The sequence below is a fragment of the Dicentrarchus labrax genome, unplaced genomic scaffold (genome assembly GCF_905237075.1).
Source record: "Dicentrarchus labrax unplaced genomic scaffold, dlabrax2021, whole genome shotgun sequence".
NCBI classification, from domain to species: Eukaryota; Metazoa; Chordata; class Actinopteri; family Moronidae; genus Dicentrarchus; species Dicentrarchus labrax.
This window is the reverse complement of record NW_026136708.1, coordinates 18418296-18443381: the sequence shown is the minus strand read 5'-3', so window position 1 is coordinate 18443381 and position 25086 is coordinate 18418296. Positions and strand designations below refer to the sequence as shown.

The 25086-nt window shown below is 40.5% G+C and overlaps 1 protein-coding gene across 3 annotated transcripts in view; it reads right to left on the bottom strand.

The window, feature by feature from the left end:
* stxbp5a (syntaxin binding protein 5a (tomosyn)) overlaps nt 1-25086 on the bottom strand; it is an 89608-nt gene that overhangs the window by 15229 nt on the left and 49293 nt on the right. For all 3 annotated transcript variants that reach the window (XM_051408692.1, XM_051408693.1, XM_051408694.1), the window contains exons 7-17: nt 20113-20176; nt 19160-19243; nt 11268-11391; nt 9151-9229; nt 7768-7922; nt 5840-5912; nt 5527-5674; nt 3618-3685; nt 2307-2347; nt 1866-2086; nt 117-298 (exon numbers count right to left, since the gene is read on the bottom strand). In XM_051408692.1, the coding sequence (XP_051264652.1) occupies nt 117-298; nt 1866-2086; nt 2307-2347; nt 3618-3685; nt 5527-5674; nt 5840-5912; nt 7768-7922; nt 9151-9229; nt 11268-11391; nt 19160-19243; nt 20113-20176 (1239 nt within the window). The remainder of the gene's footprint in view (nt 1-116; nt 299-1865; nt 2087-2306; nt 2348-3617; nt 3686-5526; nt 5675-5839; nt 5913-7767; nt 7923-9150; nt 9230-11267; nt 11392-19159; nt 19244-20112; nt 20177-25086) is intronic.

The window sequence follows — 25086 nt, the reverse complement described above, 5'->3', positions numbered from 1 at the left end:
TGTGCAAGAGTGCTTGAGGCAAAAGGCAAGACTCTTGTGTGTATGAGAATGTGTGCAAGCGCTCCTGGTGCTATTGAGAGTTTATGTAAGTGTGTGTGTTTGTGTGCGCTTCATACTTCAGGCAGGGCATGTTGCCTCCGTCAGAATTGTTGCTGCTGGTGGAGGGGTGTGATGGTGGGCCGCTCGTCTGAGGGGAGGCACCGGGGGTGGGGAGAGCTGATGTCTGTTCTCCCCCTCCACCTCCGCCTTCTGGAGACTCCATGTCGTTCAGCTCGTACTGCATTCGCACCTCTAGTAGCTGTTTAAAACAACACATACACACACACACAAGTGCATGCAGACACATTCACAGAAGAGAAGATGTTATCAGATTTATAAAACAGGAGATTATCAAAATCATCATAAAGGCACCATACTCAACAACAATTCTTCATGAATTCCTGTGAGGATTGGGATGTATGGGTCATATGAGCATGAATGACAACCCACACACACACACACACACACACACACACACACACACACACACACTTACAGAGTCACTTTGATAATAGAGATTTGTTTGACCGGTGTGTGTATGTCTGTGTGTAGGCAGAGTGAGAGTCAAAGAGGTCCTCCAATACTGAAATATTCCTAAGCCCTCCTTCAGGCTACTTCTCTGCAACCTCCACCTTCGCACAGTCACACACGCACGCACGCACGCACGCACGCACGCACGCACACAGGAACACACACACACACACATTGTACATAAGCTCTTCTCTTTTGCATTCTGTCAGTCTCATTAGCCCACTGACATGTGGGAGTGAAGAGTGATCAGTTCCCTTCTTCATCCTGTCTCTGTCCTCCTCTACCTTCATCTCTGCAAGGTTACAGAGAGGTGTTTGACCTTGTGAGAGGGGAGGCTGCTCTCCTAATTACACCTCACTGCAACTGCATATCTAGTCCTCATCCACGTCCCAATCACAGGCTTGGAGCGTAGGAAAAAGTGCCTGAAATTTCTCTGACACATGCATCAGCGCACACTGCCAGTCACCCACAGAAAAAAGGTGGCAGGAAGCTGGCTGATTCAAATCAGTCTCCTGCTGCAAGGTGCCTTAAGCAAGGCACTTCAGCTCTACAGATTCATGAAAAAGTCTTTCCTGTTTGCCCAGTTTGTTTGGAAGAATTGCATCGTTAAGACAGACAGTGCCAAACACCTAGAGGGCACCAGCTAAAACATTAAAATTAATTTACAGAACTGCAAGAAAAAACTCATTACAGTACCTCCCACGTACTGTGATTGACAAGTGATCTCTGTTTAGAGTAAGTCTAGAGCACACAACACCACAGCAATGACTGCTTAGCAGGACAAATGTTGCCAAAATGATCAATAAAGTATCTTGCTTGTAACAAATTTAACACCCCACTGCTTCAGTGACCAACAGCAGAAACTGAGGATATATGCACTTGCAATATAGGAGCTGTGTGCATGCACACACAGATTAAACAGCATTTCTCTTTATGCCAGTAAACACTAGCTCCCATCACACCCCCATAAGCACTTAAGTCGCTATCAAGGCAGATTATAATGACAGTCTAGCTTTGCTTGTTCACTGCTCCGTCTATTGGCATGGCAACCATACGGCCCTTGACTAGGCAGATCTTTGAGTGTGTATGTGTGTTTGTGCATATCAGCATCTTAAAACTGGGAAAATTTGCGCTGAGGGCAAATAATAACAAACAAAATTTAAATGTTTTCTTGATAGAAAACTACGGTTACATTATTTCCTTTATTTGTGTCCATGAAAACATCTATTTTCCCTTCTCTTTTTTATTGTATCAAAAAAACAAGCATTTAAACCAGATTATAAACCATTACCCACCTGCACCACCTCAGTAGTTACTTCCAGCTTGCTGAAGCGGTAGATGATAACATTGGCTGACACGCCGGCCACACACAGCATCCGGCTCTCAGGGCACCAGGCCATGATCTGAATAGCAAAGGGGTCTTCATCTGACACCTCGGTGCTGCCTTTGTCCTCTTTGGACCGGTTTCTGTCAAACACCTTGGCTGTTTTGAGTTTATAGAGAACCTGGAGCATTACTAGGAAAAAAGAAGAAAAGTATCAGCTCCAGGGACAGCACACACAGAGGCAATGAATCCTTTGAAACTGAAATAATGAACTATTTCTATAGGATTTCCATTTTCTTTAGCTTTAATTTCTGTCTCAAATTTTAATTGAAGCGTATGTCCTGATGTTGTCTATAGTTTGTTCGAAAATTTTGTGAAGAATAAGCAAAGCTTTGCCGTTGAGAGAACTCACTTGCAGAGGCATCCCAGAACTTCACAGTTCCATCAGCATGCCTGGGAATTCAAGGCAGAAAAAATTTGTTGTTTTATAATTTCAGTGTATTCTTTGAATTCTAGTTTGAACTGTTAAGATTTGCAGCATTAAAACATCTCTAGAATATCAATTAAATACTTTTTGGATTACTTCTGCAGAAAAATCTGATGTCTAAGTAAAATAAAACAAATATTAATCAAATGTTTTATTTTCTCCCCAATTAATCTCCATAGATCTCTTCTTTAGATAGATTCCACTTTTCAGAACTTAAATCATGGTTGTTTAATCAGGAGGTAAGCGCCTTTTTGTACTTTTGTTCTGGGGTTTTTCATGGTTTAGGCTGGGCTCCTTAGTTAGTTAGGAAATCCTAATGCTACAGCATACAGTGATATTTAACACAATAGTGCTTCCAAGTTTGTGGCAAATGTTTGGAGGACATCTTTTCCTGTGGGGTCCATGAAGAAATGGTGTCCCTGGGATGGCGTGGAAGAACTTGACTTGCCTGCGCAAAGCCCCCACCTAAACCCCATCAGACTCCTGAGTTGGAACTGTGACTGCAAGCCAGGCTTTATCAAACAACATCAGTGGCTGAACTCACTAAATCTCTTGTGGCTGAGAGGGAGCAAATCCCTGCAGAAAGTGTTTCTGAAAATCTTGTGGAAAGCCTTCCCTGATGAGTGGAGGCAGTTATAACAGCTAAATAATTCCCAGATACTGATAATTGCCTAAAAATGAATTGAACACCAGTGTAATGGGTGTACATTCATTAGCAGGTGATAAGCACGGCAGCTTCCCCATTTAGTGACAGAAAAAGACATTGTCTAGTATTTTGACGTGTATTTTGGTTGCCATTTTTCCCCACTCCTCATTGTCTTGTTGCCCGTTCAGCTGAGTGTACTGGGAGATAAATATTTTTTGCAGGCTGTGGCACTCTTAGAAGAAAGAAAGAGACCTGGGCAGAATAATAATACGGCATGTAGGGGTGTGGAGAGAGGGAAGAAGGAGAGGAGCGAGAGCCTCTTGCTGCCAAACCAATACCTCAATGTCACTTCTTCAGTGCGTGTGTTCTGTTAAAAACGCCCCTTCTCCCCATGTTGACAGCTTCGTGCAGGATAATAAACATCAAAATTGAGCAAAGTGCACATGAATGTAATGTATAAAGACCTACAGTAAATGTCTTAAGAAAAGTTCCTCCTCTGCTGTGGTGACCTAACGGTGCAGGAGAGGTGAAAGTAATTGAGTTGCAGCAGGACGATAATGATAATGCTAATGAAATCAGTATTGTCTTACCCAGTGATGATGATCTCTGGGTAGCTTTGTGTGCCTTGACCCCAGTTTCCACCACTAATAGGCCATTCCTAGATAGACAGCAGACACACAGAGTACATTAGAGCCAATGAAAGAGTACTGGTAGAAGAACAACTATGTCAATAAACAGCATGTCAGTAGAAACATTGATTTTAGCAATAGATGACATGATTAAACCGTGTGAGTGTGAATGAGAAAACAGGCAGGAATCCGTCGTGTACATCTCTCAGCATGTCTTGCAATTATACATTATGCACCTCAATGTGTGTGCATCCATCTGAGAGAGTGTGTCTGTGTGTTGGTGGGGGGTTTGGCTTTGAACACGTTGACACATACAAAGGTCACCATGATGACTCATGGTGATCTTTATGTGAGAATGCCCTCCCGCAGCTCAGTCAGGCCTTTGCTTAGCAAAAAAATAAAAAATAAAAGGAGCAGCTAGGCAGCCAGTTTGGGTCAGTACATGCTGACATTTCCGACAGAAAGCTAGAACAAGGCGACAAGGAAAAAAAACATAGGCATACATAATGGCTGAAAGAGCAGGGGGTCTGTCTTAGATGATACAGGGATAAGAAAAGAGAATGAGAGAAGAGAGGAGGTGTGCAAAGAGAGTGGAGGATCGTTAGGTAATATGACGCTATTATAAAGTCCATTTAGCTTTACGGAAACATTGAGAAATAGACTTTAGAACCACTAATGCAAATTAACTCATGCTCCATGCAGTTTTGGGCAAAAGCATGCATTGGTATGTATTAATGTGTCCTTTATCCAGTAACCTTGTGGTTCTTGGAGTATGGCATGATGGTTAGAGGGTGTAATGTGGAACATTTACATTTCTAATTTAGGCATTTAGCTCGTTTATGACACTGCTATCCAGAACGCCATGAATGCAGTCTACCCTCGGGACACTATTACGCCGTTATACATCATTAATCTGTGATGAGAGGTGTGTTCAAAGAGTTATTCTGTGTTGGAGTGGTAATTCAGTTTATTTCAAATACTAAAACTAAAACCTTAAATGGGTACAATCAATGATGAAGAAGAAGAAGAAGCAGTTAGCTATTTCTGTTGTTTCTGTCATTTCCTAATGCTAACAGGCTGACAGTGACAATGCTAACATGCTAATGTTTAGCAGGTACTTTTCGCCAGGTTCACCATCTTCATTTGGCCTGATAGCACGCTAACGTTTCCCTCATTAGCACTCATTTAATTAGCGCTTGTTGCTAATTAGCACCCGTTTATGCCTGTTTTTTTTTTTTTGTCTCTGCACAATAATCCAATAATAAATGAATAATTTGGTATTCTTTAAAGACATTTTAAAAATATTTCTAATATTTTTTCTATTATTATAAAATTAAAGTACCACATTACGTAGGTCCTGCATGAAACTTTTTTGGATCCAAGAAACTTTTAAGGATCAGTGAGTAAAATGTAGGACTAGCTATTGGCAGAACTGGAATATAATATTCATGTATATTTTCATTAGTGTATAATAAAAATACTAATTGTGTTTTTGAATTTTAGAATGAGCCTTTTTTATCTACAGAGAGAGCGGCGCCTCTTCTACACAGGCCGCCATGTTGAACCGTTGTGTTTCTACAGTATCCCAGACTGGACAAACCTGAGCCTAGATAGAGCTGTTTGGGTTTTTCACTCATTTCGCAGCCACCATAGTTTCTCCTTTGCACTTTGAAGGGGAGGGTGATGCGAGTGAATTGCAATCTGCAACTGCACCACTAGATGCCACTAATTTGTACACACTGACTCCCTTTTTGCCCTTTCCATGCTAAATTGTAAACCTGCTCTCTAATTCTGAAGGTTTCTATCCAAAGCCTGATTAACAACAATATGTTGTTGTAATATTACAACATAAAGCGTTCCTATATAGTACCTTTTTGCTGTAGCCCTGTCGTTTCTGCCGCGAGCCAACAGAGTAAAGTGCAGGTATGAGGTCCACAGGGCAGTCGGCAAAGTACTCGCAGCAGGTCACAGGAGACTCGTGGATAGTCAGAGGATAGGGGTTCTCGAATATGGGGTAACTGCGAACAAGAGAGCACAGACAAAGTCACTCTAAATTGAATGAGTCTGTCAGACCAGTATCAGTGCCTTACTCTCATTCAGTATGTATTCAGTATGCATGCAAACTAAAGAATAATATTTATGAAAGGAAGTTATACCATGATATAAAGTAGAGTCAAACTCACCCATTTTGTGCAAGGTCGATCACCACTAAATCCTTTTCTAGAAGGACCACCACAGCATAAGGTTCCTGAAAATCTGCACAATGAAACAGCCAGACAAGTCATTCATCAAGCCACACTTTAAGCAGTCTTTGTAATTCCTCGAGAGAGAACTCCCCTGAAATCTACAAACCACAGGGGAAGAATTCCTCAGACTTTATATGGCAAACGTTATTATCGTATCCATGCCCTGAAGATGTGAGGGCAGGAACACTTTATATTTATTAATCTATGTGATATATAACCATGGAGGATATTGCTCCAGTTAAATATTTTTATCTGGCTGATTTGGGAGTGGAATTTCATATTCAACATTAAGATGATTCTCCCTTATAATAGATTTTAAACCTTTGTATTAAATGAATTGATAAAATCATTGCACTGGTCCCATCAATATATATTCATGACTTATAACAGCACAACATTGTAACCAGTACAGATCACCTGGCTGCTAAATAGGCTGTTAGCACATATTCTAGTCAGTCTTACAGAATTATAAAAGTGATAAATGCTAATAAGGGGGATATGCACATTCAGCAATTTTTAAGTTTTGTATTCTATGTTTAGCCACTAAATGCCTCAACTAGAGTAGTAGTGTAGTGATGAAACAGCATCACATACCATACAGAGACCATTCAGATATGTACTATATCACACTATATCGTGTGTGTGTGTGTGTGTGTGTGTGTAAACTGGTGTCAGTGTACACCAAGGTTGAAAGACTTTGACAATCGCTGTCACTACATCTTTCACCGTCCTTCTCATTTTACTTCCCTGCCGCTGGTCTGCAAGTGATTCACATTCTCTTGTGAATCATTATGCAACTTTTAGAACACTGTGCAGCATCTCTCTGTCTGTCAGGAGCTGAATATAATAACTGTAATTATGGCCACTTTCACTGCTGATTTACCTAAAGATACAAACTAATTGCAAACAAGGCAATCAGCAAAACAAAAAACAAGACAAAAAAAGGCCTCGAAAAAAGCAAGTGGGCCTTGTTAGAAGATTTTTTATTTTGTCAAACTACTATTTCCAAGTTTAGGACTGAATCTCCACACTTAAATCAAGTCTAATTTACTGTGACTGTATATATTTTTTAATGAGATACGCACTTCACCTCTTAATCTTTGTTTTTGTCTGCATACCGTACCTCCTCTGCTAGATTGTGTGACTGTGCCAGTGTGTGATACAATACTTTCGTTTTCCCATTCAAACACATTGGTGTGCACATAGCATTTAGGCACATTGCATCATCTGGAGCCACATCATCATGGATTATGAACCTCCTCTGCACAATAACGCTGGTTTAAGCACGCACACATACACATTATCAGCCAGACATGTACTGTGTAATCCAAAGACCCAGTAACGTCCATTACCAGATGCAATCAGAGGGTGGTGACATTCCAGTGAGAAAATTAAGTCGCCATTGTTACATAACTTACTAATCCTTCCTGTAGCTGTATGTGTACCAGATAATGCTGCACCAGAGTTTGCATACTGGTTTACATACATCCAGGATCCCATACCATCAGCCCCATTCTCACTTGTTTTAGTTGTTGACTCCTCAATACCGGAAATAAGATCATAATTTAATTTTGATGAAAGGCTATTGTGTACAAAGAGATAAAATGAAAATGTAATAGTCTGTGTGTCGGATAATAAAACTGGAATAGGATCCATCCCCTTGGGAAATTTGATATTTATTACAGAAACACACTAACACAGGGGCAAGCATTCCAACATAATTAAAAAACAGAAAGGTGTGTGTGTGTGTGTGTATGTGTGTGTGTGTGCAACTCTAATGCATTCACAAAAGGAGAATAATATGGCAATTCCCAAACAAATAATGCTCAGACATGCACACACCAACAAAAAAAAAAAAAACTTGCCGTTAGGGTACGGTGTCTCACAGAGTGTGAGGAAGTCTACTATAGGATAGTCCATCTCCAGCACAGCAGTACTCTTCCCATGCATTACTGTCAAACAAGGTCGCCGGCCCACCGTGTCGTAGGACAGACCACCAGACAGGATTATGAAGGGTTCCCTGGAACACACACACACACATATATATAAAAGCATAAACATTAGGGCTGCTTGATTATGGCAAACATTTTAATCCCAATTATTTTGGTCAATATTGAGGATGCTGATTATTTTACTCAATTACTCATTAATTTAAAAATAATAATAAAAAATAAATGTAAGAACTACAGTGGCATCATGGGATTCACAGTGTCCCTTTAATACGGTTTTCTCTGTGTGATACATTTGAGTTTTCCCTAACTCATTCAGTATTGAATGTGCTTGGCGAACCAGTGACACACTGTCATGTGTGGGCACGTTACACACACACACAGTCATCATTTGTAAAAGAGCCGATACATGTGCTGCGAGCTGTCATATGCTCTGGCTCTCCTCAAACTTATTTGTATGAGGTTTTGGGACTGACAGTGTGTAATGACCGTTCCTGCCTGCTCTCCCAACATAAGCTCATTGTGTGTGTGTGTGTGTGTGTGTGTGTGTGTGTGTGTGTGTGTGTGTGTGTGTGTGTGTGTAGGTGAATGTGTGTGTGTTGATATGAGTATGTGTACGTGTTCTTGCTACTATATTTTCAGCATTGGTCGAGTGATCTAAAGAGAAAAGCAGGAGAGGGAAGCAAGAAAGCCAGTGAATCAGAGAAATAAATGTTCTTTTCTGATTGTTTCAGTCAGTGCCACCATCGTACTGTAACTGAATTCACGAGACAAATTTAAACGTGAGATTTATTGTTTTGCTTCATGTTATGTTACCAGTTAACTTTGACCACTAACTAAACTAACTAAACCACGGGTTTAACTGACTACAAATTAACAAACATTGACCTTTCACTGTAGTAACTCAAAAAAGCATTAGGAAAATACTCCTGTGTGTCCTGACACATGATGCCACGATACAAAAACACATTATTTAATATCAGAACACTGTAGAGTGTGTAATGACTTACATGGCAACCACCTAATGGTTAGAAAGAAAAGCCTGTAACCAGTAAATAGTTTATTTTGCTGGACTGACATCAGACTAACTGCGTATACACATTTGTTACTCACATTGCCTTGGCAGCAGCTTTTAATACATGTAAATTATTGATGTCTCTTTTGTGACAAAAGACACGTCAAGGTAATTTGTACAATGTACAATTGTGTATAATTAAGCATATTCATGCACATTCGTGTGTGTGTGTGTGTGTGTGTGTGTGTGTGTGTGTGAGAGAGAGAAAGAGAGAGAGACCTTACCCAATTCTAGTGGTTTTGTACTCCACTTTGAGAATGGGTTTACAAGGCTCTGGCTTCTTCCCGTCCTTGGGCTGTTTTCCTAAAATAGAACAAACAGAAGATACTTTAGTTTGCCAGTTCATCTCTCTTCCCCTCCTCTCGTCTTATTTCTCCTGTCATCTTGCTTTTTTCCCCCCCAGAAGCTGCACTTAAAATTTGACTTTGAACAGTAGCCAGACAATAACAAAAGGCCATTCATCAGAGAGGAGAAAGACAAATGCAGGGGCAGGGACATGCAAAGAAGGTGTGATGATCAAGGATGATTTACAGCATACATCTATTCAAACCCCAAGGGAGATCCACAGGAAGGAAAGTTGCGCATCCATCATACATGTGCCTACCTGGGCATATTTATGTATCAGAATGCACAGTAAGTAGCTGAATGTATCTGTTATTGCTGACGAGCCAAAGCGAGCCCTAAGGCAGGTTAAACAAGGCAGGTCTGTATAATAAAGGACTACTTTTAATAACTACATCTAAATAACAGATATCTAAAAAGACAATTAAAGAAGGACTTATAAGCCTTACTTAAACCTGTCAAAGGAATTTGCATAATTGCCCATTAAATACCAAACTAATTATGTATGCAGCAGTGGGAGAAACAACTAATTAAAAACCCTGTGTGGTGAAATCCTTTCTACAATCCCCTACACACAAAACCAGCTTGAAAAACTGTTTAGAAGTTTTTCTTTTCACTTAATTCCTTCCTTTGTTCCTCTTTCTGACTCTCATGCTCTCTCCGTCCATTTTTTCTATTTTTTTCTGGGCCCTTCATCTGGGGGTGAACTGTCAAAGTGCTCCGTGGGGTGAGTAGGTGTGTGGGGAGAAAGAGGTGTGCGGATTAAAATACATCTTCAGAAGAGCAGACTTGCTTTTCTGCAGGAAATAAACAGAGCACCAGCACTAATGTATGCACGTGCAGACACAAAAGTAAAGCAAACAGAGGCAGGACATAATTGAACAGACAATAATCCTGAAATGAGGAAACGATGAGGAAGCCACGAGTAGGGAGGCTCTTTAGGGATGTTTCAATGAGTATAGAGTGGGTCATGTGACTGACGGGTGGCTTAAGGCACTGGTACTATGTATTGTAAAACCTGTGTTGTACTGTAAGTCCCCAAAGAAATCAGACCAGGCAGAATCAATTACTTTTTTGATGCAATAACCTAAGGAAATGGATGCATCTATATACTATACATGACTCACCTTGTTTTGTTTTTTTCGTATTTCCTACCCAGGTGATTGTCTCACAACCCTTTAGATTTATCTTGAAACCCCTCATGGGAGTCCTGACCCCCAGACTGGAAACCACTGATTTAGATAAGTCTCTTTACTTTCCTTAGACAACCGGATTATCTCTAATGTGATTATAATAACATAATAATGATAAATAACTATATAATAAAACTTTAGAACATACAACATTTCATATGATTTCTTTTTCTAACGAAGGTCAAAGTAAGTTTGAAAAGATGACATACCACGCATATTTTTTGTCTTGGGATATATTTAAACCATATGTTTTATCTGTATTTTTTATTTTTGAATAGGACATTTTGTTCCAAATTGGTCAGTAGCTGTTAGAATGTAATTATGTTTCCTTTCTTTTTTTATGCATAGAAATGGTGCTACAAATGAAAAATGTACTACTATTGCTGAGCAATTAAAATACTTTAGTTCAAATATGTTCTTAACGATTATTTACCTTAATAATTAATTAACCTTATATAACTGTGTAAAGTTAAAATTAGAACATAAATTAAGATTAAATCTTAATAATATGCAATCTATTCACAACCAAAATTGTTGAATAACAATTTGCTTTGTGCATGTTGGAATGTAATTGTACAGTGAGACAACATGCATGTGGCCGTGTCTGAAATCACTCCGTTTATTACAGAGCGGCTATGTGTTAAACTGATCCTATTTATAGAGTATAGTTGTCCCCTCCCAGAATTCCCACCCTACAGGTATCTATTATATAAGAAGTAGTAAATAATCGAATTAGGGAGGGATTTCAAACACAGCCACTGTGTGTTTTTGTTTTTGTTTTTGTGTGTGTGTTTCCACCTCCTTACCGTGTGGGGTGATTGTCTGTATGGGCTTGCCCTGGCCTCTGACGTTCCATATGGTCAGAGTCCCATCTGAGTGACTGCAAATGAACTGCTTGCCCTCGTGATGCCAGGCAACTGAGTGGATCGCCTAGGAAACAGCAGGAGGAGGGGAGATGGGGGTGGGGGGTGGGGGGGGGGGTTTGTTCAGCAGGATGAAACATCATGTGCCACCATCTCCCTTACGCCACAAGTTTGTTGCATTGCCACAGCCATACGGTACACGGTACAATGTTCATATGTGGGTGAAACCCCTGTGACTCTGGATTATACACTCTTGAACAGATGGTGAAAGCGAGATAAAAGAGTCTGGCCCCTGACTTTTTCTGTGGCATAAATGCATATATTAGAAAAGGCTTTTACAAGACGCATTTGCTGAATGTGGAGAAAAGCTGGAATGGATTGGTCATTTTGTTCAAGAGTGCCAGGAGGAAGGTTTTATTACCAGGGTTATAAATTTAAGAATTCTATTTCACAAAGACACAAATTCACTTGGGGAAAAAAAATTCAGGTTCATCTGGTGTCATTTGGAGCCAAGAAGAACAAAAAAGAAAGCGGGTAAGAGAAAAAATATCACAGTAAATAGTTTCTTGCATATGTGTATGTAAGAAGTAAGCAAGGAAGTTCAAAAAGTTTAAAGTTTAGAAGCGGAAATAAAAGTAATCACAATTGTAATAGCTATTGTATTTACTGGCAAAAAGGCACTGATGCTTAAAGGAGGGGAGTTTAGGAGGCGACCTTTAAGTTAGGCCTTCAAAACCAAGACAAAGGCGCAGGTGAAAAAAACAAAAACAAAGAACCAAACGGAGAAATTGGCACAGAGACAAGTTAATAGATACAGAGAAAAAGAAGGACAGACAGGCAAGAGTTTGAGAGATGGTGCCCCTCTGTCCTCTCATCTTCCCCGTCATCTAAATAGTCCCGGCGCTATTGTAAGCCTGGCTCACAATGATTTATCTACTGACAAGCAATCATTGAACACACAAACACATCATGACCAAAGTATGCCAGTAAAGGGCAACCTTGCTTATTGATGCCCTTTTCATAGCTCATAATTAAACCCAGCGAACGTTTTGACATTAAGTAAATATGATGATGTGCACCAAATCTGTGTGAAGCTTCCAGAGCAGTTTTACAAGGCTTGTCACATGGATTTTCACCCAGAGGTATGTTCTCACCAGAACACATGCTGGTGGCTTTGTCACAGAAAATATTCTTTCAGAGACAATGATTGGACATATTCTAAGATATGAGATACAGTATATATAAGATAGGATAGCAGTTAGTATTAGGTTTAGCCTTTTCTGAAAAATGTGCTGCAGTATTCTTTCCGCCTTGCACGATTTCATATTTTGTGATTCTTGCTAAAGCTCCAATTACTGTTTAAGTGTGAACTTGCCACAGCTTTTCCTTGTTGCCTCGTCTCCCAAACGCTGCTCCTTGTCTCACATCACTCATCGGAAATGAACGATCACCTCGCTGTCAATGCCGATGTGAGCACGCGGTCAGGTTAAGTCCGTCATATTCATATGTTTTGAGGGGCAATGAACCCCATCTATTGCTTGCTGATAAAGTATGTAATCCTTTAGAGAGTCTTGCATGGCTCCTGAGGTGGGCGTTTTTTTTTTTTTTTTTGGATGCACAGCCTTGAGAATTTTCAAAAGGTCTCATTATCCTGTTTTTTTCAATGGGATTTCCTCCAGGTCACTGAGAGCTTGATGAGACAGAGCTGTGGTTATGTGACATCATGCTGCACAGACACAGACTCGCATTATCTTGTTACACAGTTGATGACTCACTCCCTCGCACTCCCACAGAGACACACAAACGAATAGAATGATGATTAAAGTTCTAAAAAACCTAAAATCCTTTTTTTTCTAAAGTGTTCTTCGGTTATGAAGTTTCCTGATTTCCTGTTCATGAAGACCGTTGTCTTGGAAATAATTCGAGCCATGATGACTAATGGTTTAGGTTCCTTATCTAAGCTGATGCAGGATGTGAGTCCTGAAGTGACAGAGACTGTGGGATGCAGTTTGTCAATGATTTGTTGCCAGAAGTGATTCAGCGATGTGCGGTGCCAGGTGACGTGGATGTAGTTACAGGAAGGTGTGCTGAATGCAATTTCCGATTCTGTAAAATCCCACGCTCTAGAACTGAAAGGAATTATCCTATAGTGAGCTAGTTCTTAGTATAATTAGACATATAGAGCATATTCTTTGGCATTTGAGCCCTGAGACCGGCATTGGGAGTGACTGATGTTCTTGTTCCCATGTAATTTATGGATAGATGGCAGACATTTTTATGACGAAGATGAGATATTAATGAGTTTAGGTACCAGTGGAGGAGGGTGTAAGATGTTTTATGTTGGCTGCAGCCCAGATAAAGGATGTGATCTGCCGATATTCTAGAAATTGCTAAATGCTAAAACTTATTACACTTTTTATGAGATGAAGCTCTCATTCACCCATTCAGAGATGCTCTGACAGCGACAGACTGAATTCTAGAAATCTATCAGGCCATTGTTGGCTGTGACAGTCTCAATAGGGAACAATGCAATGTGCTTAATTGGAAAATGAGAAGGGTAATTGAAACACATGGTACTCATCGTATCAAACAATACCAATTAAAAAGACTAATTTCATGATTTATTACATTAGGTCAGTTTTCACAGATTGGTCTTTGGGGGATGAGAGGATTCAGCCAACACTTATTAGAGTCACACACATCAGCAAGTGTTGTCCCCTACACACAGACACACAACCCAAACTCACGGCAAAGACCAAAACAAACACAAAACACACAAATTGAGATTGGTGAAGGAAAATAGACATACCCATAAACATGCATATCACAGCCATAATTATAATAGCTTCTGCCAGCGTTGTGTCACACCGGGACATGAAGACAGCTTAGCCCTCAAGTGCCACACACACACACACGCATACATACAGGGGCTCTCACAGCGATGGTAATTCAGCTCAAGTAGAAAAACATTCAACCAAAAAGGGCTTAATCTAAAAAACAAGCATTTGGGGGCAAGTATGTCAACAGTGATTTCCATAGAGCAATCCCTTTTTGTATTGGAACGTGAAATCCATTCTGTTTTTGTTTTTGTGTTGCGGCTATTATATAAGCCCTGAAAGAAACAAACCCTTGTGAGCTTCTATTTACCAATTAAGACTTTTTCTATATTAAAAAAGATGATGCACCATCATTGGTTATGATTGGAGCGAGAAAAAGTACAACAGAGACTTTGGTCTTTAGTTTCGGAGGGTGCTGGATGAAAAGTCAGGGGGATTACAAAAGTCATCAACTCCTTAATCCGCCTAAATTACAAGTAAACAGTTTGAGATTGCTGAACTCTTGCGATTAAGTTTTCAAGGATTTTTTTAGCCATGGTTCTCAGGATGGCAATGCAAGTCTTTGGTGCTCATATGACTTTTCATCTAACACTATCAGGTCAAAACTTAGATTTTTCCAATAATGGTTGCAAAACATCATTTTTAAGGTTTTAGTTGAATACTTTTATACTTTTAGTTGTATCATTGGCAAAATAATAAATGGTTAAGATTCATAATCTAGACACCATCAATTCCAATGATTGTAGCGATATTTCACTCTGGACCAAAGCATTGGACTGATAGAATGACTGGCATGGCTAAAAACATTACCGTCAACATATTTACTTCATAAGGGATCACATTTTCCCCAATTCACCATCAAATGTCTTACAAAAACAGTGTGTCAGAATCACCTTGTGCTTTTTAACAAGGACACAAACATTAGTATTGAGAAGAGTAACATCCGGTTCATCCCCCACAGACTCTAACCATCATATAAGGAATTATATTCTATCCGCTAATGGATATTGCGTCAGACTTGCCAAATGAGCCATCAGCTTTGAATAGTAAAGTAATCTGTCTGTATTCTCAACAGGTCTTAGGGGGAAAGAAAATACTTCCTAATGAAGCCAGACTTGTGTCCGATAGAGTTTGTCGATAATTTGTAGCATTTGCTTTTAATCTTCTTCGACAACCAGATGGGAGGGATTTACTGCAGGAGGACATATCATATAGAGTCAACTGAGCTGTCCATCACAAACACTACCTCAGAACTTCTTTCTGGCAATGTATCATCCTATATGGACAACTAACTTCGTTCCCTGCCTGCATCGAGCAATCAAAAACAGTTGTTTACTAAAGGAATTCTGGTGTTAAAATATATTAATAACACAACTTCCTCCACAGCCAAAGCAGTTAAATCTTTTTTGGATTGCTTGGAAATGAAGTAATTAATGCTTAGTGTTTGTGGGAATAAGTTCACACTTTTTACTGTGTTATTGTTGGCCTTAAATAATAGCTCTGAGAATTGCGGCTTGCTCCTGGGCAAATACAAGCAAACATTTTTGTGTTTTGTGTTGTGTGTTGCATTTGTGCACGCTTGTACTAACACTTTTTTTGGTTATCGCATTCACACCAGAGGTAACCAACAATGTCTGCAGTAGAGTTTGGGCACAAACTGCTCATCTATTTCCATGATTTGACAGAGAGAGAAAGAGATGGAACAATGAGGAAGAGAAACAGTCAAAATGATGTAAAAATAAAAGACAAATACAGGAAGAAATAAGAAAACTAGACAAGATTAAGTTGTGATAGAAGAAAAAGGGTGGAAGTTGGGTTTATAAGCAGACTGTAGAATAAATTAGTGAGTTTGAATAATGGGCCTTTTGAAGTTGTGACACACACAAAAGAATCATTTGTGCATTCATTGAGTGAGTAATAGCCACAAGGTGACAAACACCAGCGGAAGGAGCTGGAGTAGAAACTCTAATCTGGCTGTGATATCAGACAATTCAGCGGGACCGGACAGACCAAGGTGTTGAGTCAGACAGAGCAGAGTGGAGCAGGGTCAGGGTGACGGATGCTCTCTGGCTAGCACTCACTGGAAACCCATACTGCTGATCCACAGCTAATAATACACAATCCACTGAAAGACACAGAGTGGAAGGCGTGCTCTCTCAGCTCTTTGAGAGCTTGTAAAAACAAAAGTTTTATCGCCTCTGCTGTTTGTCGGAACTGTGTCGGAAACTTTTCTTGTTGTCTGGGAGCCAGGTTAAGTTCCCTGATTTGCTGACATCTCTGCAGTTTGACAGTATCTATAACTAACAAAAGCTACCTTCATTTGAAACAATTTTCGTTATTTCCCTTACTTGCGCTCGACTTGCTGACGTTTGTGTGAGAATGTTTGTAAGAATAGTTAAAAATGTGCCAAGAACACAGCAGCCAACATAAGCCATCTATACCTATTCTTTGAAATACTAGACCATTTACTGCCTTTTACTTGTTTAAACCTCCACAAATGTATCAAAATTTAAAGGCTTTAAGAAACGAAGGTCTGAATCCATTACTGCACAGTCCACTGGCATGCTCTGCTGTTTAAAAGAAGAAAAGGAAAAGCTTCCTTGTTCATTTAAGTCGACAACTTTGATACTTTGCCGCGAGCTTCAAGGCAAATAGTGGTTAAATGAAAGCACACAGCAGGAAAAGGAGTGCACAGCAGGATGAATATAATATGTAATAAGAGATGGCGTTCGCACACATTCATGATGTAACGGAATGACAGCTAATCCACACAGCATCAATGGCTTATAATGAATGTTAAATATATGTTTAATGGCTGAGCTAAGTAATGCAAAATATCTTAATCTTCACATCAAATTAGACACACGTTTCCATAGCAACCACCACTGATGTTACACATTTAGTTCAGACTTCACCGTCCCTGTCATCATTCCCAAGTTAGGCAGCAAAACATATTTGTATATATACATACACACACACACATATAGTATATATATGTGTATATATACTATAAAAATAGTATATATGCTGTATATATTTTATTTAAAGCGGGAAAAAACTATGTATTTTATTTAATTTGTTAAGTGAATATCATAACACACTGATCATATTCATTTTGTCCATACCACCCACCCTACCATCCCTAAAGTCCTGGTATGTTCATTTCCTACAGCACTTACTCTTTAGTCCATTTAATTAGTGTTGGCAACAGCCCTGCCCACAATGGTACTATTAAAAAAGTCATGGTGCAATCACAACCACATTTCTCTAGTGATGCAGCACATGGATGCCCTTGAAGGCTGGTCTGGGGCCAAATTAAACTTTAAACCACTTGGATGTATTAGGCAGGGGAATAACCCCAAGACATTCCAGAAGAGAAGAAAGTGTTGAGAGTTTCAGGCTCTTTCGCTTCGTCAGTGGAAATCATAGTGAGCGAAATGAGGAGCAGAACCCCCCGCCCACTAAACCCCGAGTCTCTGGAGAGGTGTAACTGTAGGGGTTTGGAGAGAAGAGATGAGCTCCCTTGGGAGATTCAATACTAGAGACTGTAATGCCCTAGGAGCAGCGGGAGGATATTAGCTTATCTGAGAGAGGGAGACAGAGCAAAGGCAAAGACAGAGAGAGAGAGAGAGAGCGAGAGAAAGAGAGAGATCCGTACATAGTGAACATACAAAATCCACTCTCATTTTTGTGTCTATGTAGTCCTCAGTGACTCTTGTTATCTCAGCGTGCGTACAGCACCACAGCGCTGCCAATGAGGTGAGCACCCGCATGAGCGTTGCAATAATCTCATTATCTTAAACAGCCGGCTTGGCTCTGTGTCTAAGTATTGCAGACGCCAACGTATGTCCATGTACATGTTGACTGTGTGCATGTGTGCCCACAACCATACAGTTGGCTTAAACCTCAATGACAAGTTTATGAATGAGATTGTACATGTAACACAGGCTGTCACACATTTGCTCTATAATATATCATAAATAAAATCCAAATAGGAACTACATAAGTGGAAGTAATATTTTGCATACAAACCAATCAGGTATACAGATTATATTTATTGTTGTTTGTTTTTTTTATAGCCTCTGGGAACGCCAATAAAGTCCCATGACTCAGTGCTTTAAAAAGGTGAAACCTTTCACAAAATGTTGCCCTTTTTTGAAGCCGTAATACGCAAGCACAACCACTGTGCAACCCTGCAACCTCCCTCTGGAGACACAGCACTCTACTGCATAAATCATGACATTGTTACAACATGCATTTCACAAACTGTTTCTTCTTTGTAATCAGCACTACTCGTGTAAAAAAACATATTTTCTTTAGTTTAGCAGCATGAGCAAAAGAGACATCCACTGGTAGGCGGATTGTGTTAGCCATTTCTACTTGTTTCCAGTCTTTGTCAATCTTATCATTTAGTTCTCAGCAAGAGAGCAACCAAGCGTATTTGCCAAAATGTATTTTCTTTTGAGAAATTACTTTGACGAGAGTCTTCATTCTTCTTGTAGCTGGATGGTACAAATTCAGTTAGTGAGTCCAGTTATAGTTGGCTGTATACTTCTCCTCTGGCAAACCAAACTTCAGCTTCATCTTCATTACACTGCACATTAAAGCTGCTATGTCCTATGAAGACAGACCTGTCTCCCTCTATCCCACTGAGATGAAACAGGAAGTAGAGAGCCCTATTCCTTCCCAGTCAGCACTCCCTTATTGTATCATCATCAGCACATCAACACTCTGAGGTGTGTGTTTGTGTACAGTATGCGTGACGTTCATACACGTTCTCAACTCACAAGCCTTTTCAGCTGTAGTCAAATTCTCCGTTTGTTCTGGGAATAAACCCTCTAACACACGCACACACACGTGCACAACTATACATAGTTCAGTTCATGAATATGTAATTTAATTCCCAGTTTCTGTATTAAAATATACTCTGTAGATCAGAAGTGGGAGGAATGACTGAAAGCTGTTAGAGAAGAAAGGAAATAGGGGAGATTTGCCTACCTCATCGTAAGTGTAGCGATAGTCGGCCTTCTTTGATTTCAGATCCCACAGGACCACGATCCCAGACTCAAATCCAATTATAAGCTGGAGAGGAAGAGCGACAGGCAGTCAGTGAGATAGGTAGGAGAGATGACAGAGAACAGATAGAATAGACCCCATGATGGGTGGAAAAAGAAGTAATACATTTGACATTCACACGCAGCATGAAAGGAAGTCAGGTATAAGCAGACTACAGGGGCTGAGGAAGAAGCCTGCCCACCCTGGTTTACAACAGATGAGAACAGAACATGCAAAAAGATTTTTTAAGAACATAAAAGGTTTTTTTTCTCATTCTGAAGACTTATTTATAGAAACAACAACTCAAGACTCAATACTTAAAACTAATTTAAAACATGTGTCACTACAGCAGATCAACTGGATATAAAGTACAATGGGAACGATGCCACATAACTCTATTCCTTGTGTGCTGAGACAGTGGGGCTGTATTCAAGCACAGTTGTATTTGTGATCATCTACATGCAGAATGTTCTGAGTAATAAAGTTAGGTAAAGTGGAATATATGAGCAGGAGTAGTGAATAAGCATTGTCTTCTCTGCCACTCACCTTACTTATCTCATATTGTTTAAAAAGCTACATCATTGTGGTGCATGCCAAAAATGGCTTACAAGTGTAGAGACAAAGCGAACCAGCTTCTCCAAGTCAAGGCTTTCATACAGTCTACAAGCAGTTGGGAGTGATAGATACCGGTGAGAAGGATCTGCTATTCTTTGCTGTAACTGCTCAAACTATTTTACTACCATTTTTGTTGAATAAAATGTTTATGTTTTAAGTGGAAATGTAAAAAATTGTCTACTGGTTGCATAATTTCCATCATGCATTTTACACAAGTAACCAAATCTTATTCTGAGTTTGCTTGCACTCGTGTGTTTGGAGAAAAAGATGTTGTCCTTTACCTTTCCCTCATCCATGGGGTTGTCACTTATGTGGACAACTGGTCCAGGGTGAGCCTTGGAGGACCTTATGAGAGAGACAAAGACAGAGACATAAAGGGAATGTTTTTATCTTTGAGCTGGGATTCAGAACTCAGTCATCAAATCCAGGCCATAGATGTATAGTTCATAGTGATGTATGGAGAGGGTTATGGTGGGAAGCAAGTGTCTTTGAACCTGTTGAAGAGGTCCGCTCGAGAGGACAGAGCTGCCAATCACTCCAAGGCTCTAAATGGCTGTTCAAAGACATAAGCTCACTTAAGGTTGTGATGGATGGCTCTGTCAGGGCAGGCAGTCCCCAATGGCTATGTGTATGTGCGTGCGTGTGTGCGTGCCCATTTGCATGTCAGCGGAGAAGACAGCACAAAATGCCTGGCTGCCCCCTCTTCTCCCCCCTTCTGTCTGTGCTTTACCCTCCAGACAGCCTTATGTCAAATCTCCTCTCTCAGTGGGCCACGTGGCTACAGAATTTACCTAACCTGCCCTGCCTTAAAGAGATGATGTGGCCTGAGGGGCGTCAGGGAAGGTCACAGCTGAAAAAGAGTGACTGTTAGAGCCTGAAACATAACCCCCCGACACCAGGGAGCAAGGGCAGGGATGGCTGACAAGGAGAGGAAGAGGAAGGAGCTCAACCAAATGTAAGTAATGCAAAAGGAGGCAGGGAAAAGACCTTGTCTGGCCTATGCCTTAGCAGTGCAGAGTTTTTGATCTATCCTAAAGGCCTGAAAATGAATGAGAAAACATGCTGATGATAATATACAGTATAATTAAATATGTATAATTGTATTGTATATTCCAATCAAAATACACATTTTGGATTGTTTGTTGAGTTTAGCCCGGCATGTCTGCATTTATGTATGAATATAAGCCAGGGCCAAAGAAGGGAAGCATCTACAGCAATGTATGTGCATGTGTGTGTGTGTGCGTGTGTCTATGTGTGTGTGTGTGTTAGAAGGTAGCAGTTAGTGGGCAGGCAGGCAGTCAGTCAGTTGTCTCTATATTTAGCATGTTTGTGCTGGAGCCTTATTACCTAAGCTCTGCTGCAGCTGGAGCTGTTGATTTATCTAATCCCCCTTCACTGCCTGTCTCCAAGCTAACAGCCGTCCACAGCAGCACGCACTTGTACACACACACATTTGCATGTCGGCACAATTAAGACGCATCTTAACACTCACCCCGTTTGTAAAACCCTACATCCATAACAAACAATTACCCTCTTGCTGAATTACAAAATGCAACTTGTACGCATAAAAGCTTCGCCCTCCCATCCCACATTTCCTCTTGTTTCAGGATTTCAATGTGCAACGTCCTCCATGTTCCCCTGCGAGACTCTGTAACAAATCTGTTTTGTTAAAAACCTGTTGTTATACAGTAAATAAATCTGACATGAACACATTCACAAAGTCCACAAATACATGTTCAGGTTTGGAGATAAAGGAATCACCATGGCAACAGAGGCAGGATGGGCAGAGCGCAGACAGGCTCCCAAAAATCATCCATACTCTGCCACAAACACACAAACCCACCCACACAAACATACACAAAAACACACAAACAACGCCTGCTTAACTACTTCAACACGCTCCTGTAACCACACATTCCTGTGTGTACTGTGTTCTGCTAATGACTCTGCGTTTTGCATGCAGAGTAAAAAAGATCTTCAGGGACAAGAAAATTCAGGGTATGTGTGTCTCTGATAGCTTTGCATGTTCAAACAGATAGATGCTTTAGTGTGCATGCAGCCACATCTGTTTTTATGCATGCTCGTTTGGCTGTGAACATGTCATTATCCTCATGGCATCATTCACAGTTATGGGCACCTTCTTGTCTTTCAGCTACTGATTCAAGGTCTTTCATGTCACACACACACACATAAAATCTTGAATATCTTCACCCCGTGGCACCTTCAGTTCAACCAGTCATCTGTAATAAAGCTTTATTGCACCAAATCCTTCTTTGTAAATCAAATATTCCTCCCACCCAGTGATGCCTTCAGTACATTAAGGAAAATGGGCCATTGCTGTACGTATGTGTTGCAAGCACACAAACAAAGACCTGAGTGTACACACACGCACCATAAAGCAACGGTTTGTGTAGATGCTGCAAGGATGCTGTTTAAGCAACAGGAAGGGTAATGCGTTATTGAATTTAAAAACATCTCTTCGGTGCAGACACACCCTCATGTCCTCCTACACACAAAAAAACCCCCCCAAAACGTATGATTTCTGACATTATGCATATATGAATAAAAGCATACCTATTTGAAGGCTTACCTACATACACAGACACACATGTACAGTGACTCACACATGCACAGTGAAGTCCTGAACATCTGGTGTCACCACGGGTGACACTCTGAGGCAGCACAGGCGCAGTCACCATGACAGTGTCTCCGCAGCAACATGGCTCGAGCAGCCCCTTTGCAGCACTCTCATACCGTATGTGCCCTCATATCACCTCAGCAGACTGAGTGTGTTAATGCATAGGAGCTTATGTAAAGCTCAAATATGGGGCTGATTCGTCATTGTTACATGATTGCTATGTATGGTTGTTCCAGCATAAAAAAAACTGATGTTCCAGATGAAAGTGCTGGTCCAACTGTACTGATCCTCCCAACATCAGTAAGTACATGCAGAGGTGTGCAGTACATGGATAAAGAGAACTTCAAAATCGTGAAAGTGACCAAAACAGTTCCTTTTTACATTAAATCTCTGCTTGCTGTTGACTGACAGCGCCATTGTTAGCTGAGCTCTAATACACAGCATGTTGCTTCCTGGTTAAAAGCAAAAGCAGCAGAAAATAACCATTAACTAATTGCAGTTGCAGTTAAAGGAATAGTTCAACATTTTAGAAAATATGCTTATTCATTTTCATCCTTATAACTCACCCATAATACCAAATTTGATCGCATGACCCCCTGTATAAAGGCAAAATGTTGTTTTCTACAGATTAAACAAACAGGAAATGACATGTTAATTAGTGAGATTTAGAGGTGCTGGTAGGCTGGTGCAGCTTTGGACAGAGCCAGGCTACCTGTCTTTCTGTCTTTATGCTAAGCTAACTGTCTCCTCATATGACAGTGGTATTGATCTTCTCATCTAACTCTCGGCAAGAAAGCAAATAAGCGCATTTCCCAAGATGTTGAACTAGTCCTTTAAGTGTTTGCCGAGTTTTCTACCTATATAAACAGTGCTTAAATAGGTTTAGTTTTGTATTGAACTAAACAAAGCAGTTTAAACAAGCAACAGACTGAACTTATTTACAATCTAAGACTCAATTAAAGACTGTCAGAGGCGGCATCTTATGAACAATGACTTGATCACTTACTGACTTGCACACTACACAGTAAGTGACTACAAATCCCTAAAATGATTTCAATCAGCAAAGTGATTTTGTAATTTCCATCTCTAAGTGCATGGGATATTGAAAGGCTGTGTCCCGCTGGAAAGGCCTCTGTACTGGGTCTACACCTGGAGGCTGGGGTCCTGAACTACAGTGATGCCTCCCTAGTAGTGCACTGCAGGAGCAGCTAAGGACCTCACACATGCATAAAAACACAGTACTCAGAAACATACGTAGAGGCATGAAAAATTCAAACAAGTATTTACAATACTGTAGCTTCGAGGTCCTGCTTCTGAGAGTCTGAGAAAATGAAATAGGACGGAACAGAAGAGGCCTCAGGCCAACATGTTCACGTGCACTATGTGTCATAGTAAGCTGTTAACATTTTACCACTCCTATCTCGCTTCTCCCTAGCTCTATGTACCCAGTGGCCATCTAGCTGAATTAAATCACACACAGTGCCAGGTACAACTACATAAACATTCTTGCATATACAGTGCATACATGCACATGACAAATTATGCATGTGAAAAAAAAAACAGATTCAAATGTGGCCTTATTGCAATGTCCTTAATGCCTATAGCACTGACTGAACTATAGTGCCATGCAGTTGGTTATGTACTGTAGAATATGTGTTTGTCTAATAGTCTTTCCAGTACAGTAGCTTGGGAACAGCAGTGTGAGTCATACAAACACACAGAGCACCGGGCCAGGCCAGGCCAGGCCTCTGGCCACTGGCACAGCTACTGCAGCTTGTCTCCAAATAGCAGGGCCCAAGGGATGATGACCCTAGTACACACCATATCCCAGCCTCATTACAGCAATCACAATAGAACAGAGGTGTAATGGGCAGGGCTTGAAGTAAAATCTTTAATAATGCCTACAACAGTAGTATATGTATGTAGGTGATAGGTAGGCTAGGCTAGTGTGTGTATCAATTATTGTATTTACCTACAGTATGTTGTCCTTAAGGTGCCAGCCAGCTCTGGAAAACCCTTAAACAGGTCCATAGGATATAAAAGCCCCAGCTTCCGTTTCACTTCATTATACACACACATCTCCATTTCCACTACTGATGTCACTAACTAACACACCTCGGACTGTACAAAATGGCAAAAAAGAAAAATCATATTGCCATTTTTTTGACGGGTACAGCACTAATTCCCCTTTATCCAGATCAAGTGCTATCTATCTGATGACAGCATCAGAAGAGAACAATGGGAGAGGTACTGAGGCTTTTGTATCTGGACTCCACCCCTAATAACCCCACAGCTGGCAGAGAGACACAAGGAGAGAGAACAGAATCACCTCAAAACTCTCTGATCTGCATCAAAGCAAACCACAGACACACACTCGTATGCTCAAACAGAAAGCATATGTAACACATTGGAGAATCGATTCCTGGCACTGCTGCCATCTTCAAGACATAGTGTCCCACAGAATAGCTGTGTGTGAGTGATTAAGGCCTGAGCCAAAACATATGGAAACCTCAATTCCTCAAACTAATTGTGCAGTTTGGATGGAGAAACAACATGCCAATGAAAGTTTTGTGGCTAAGCAAAGGTGTTGCAGAGCAGAATGTTAAGTTGGTATGGT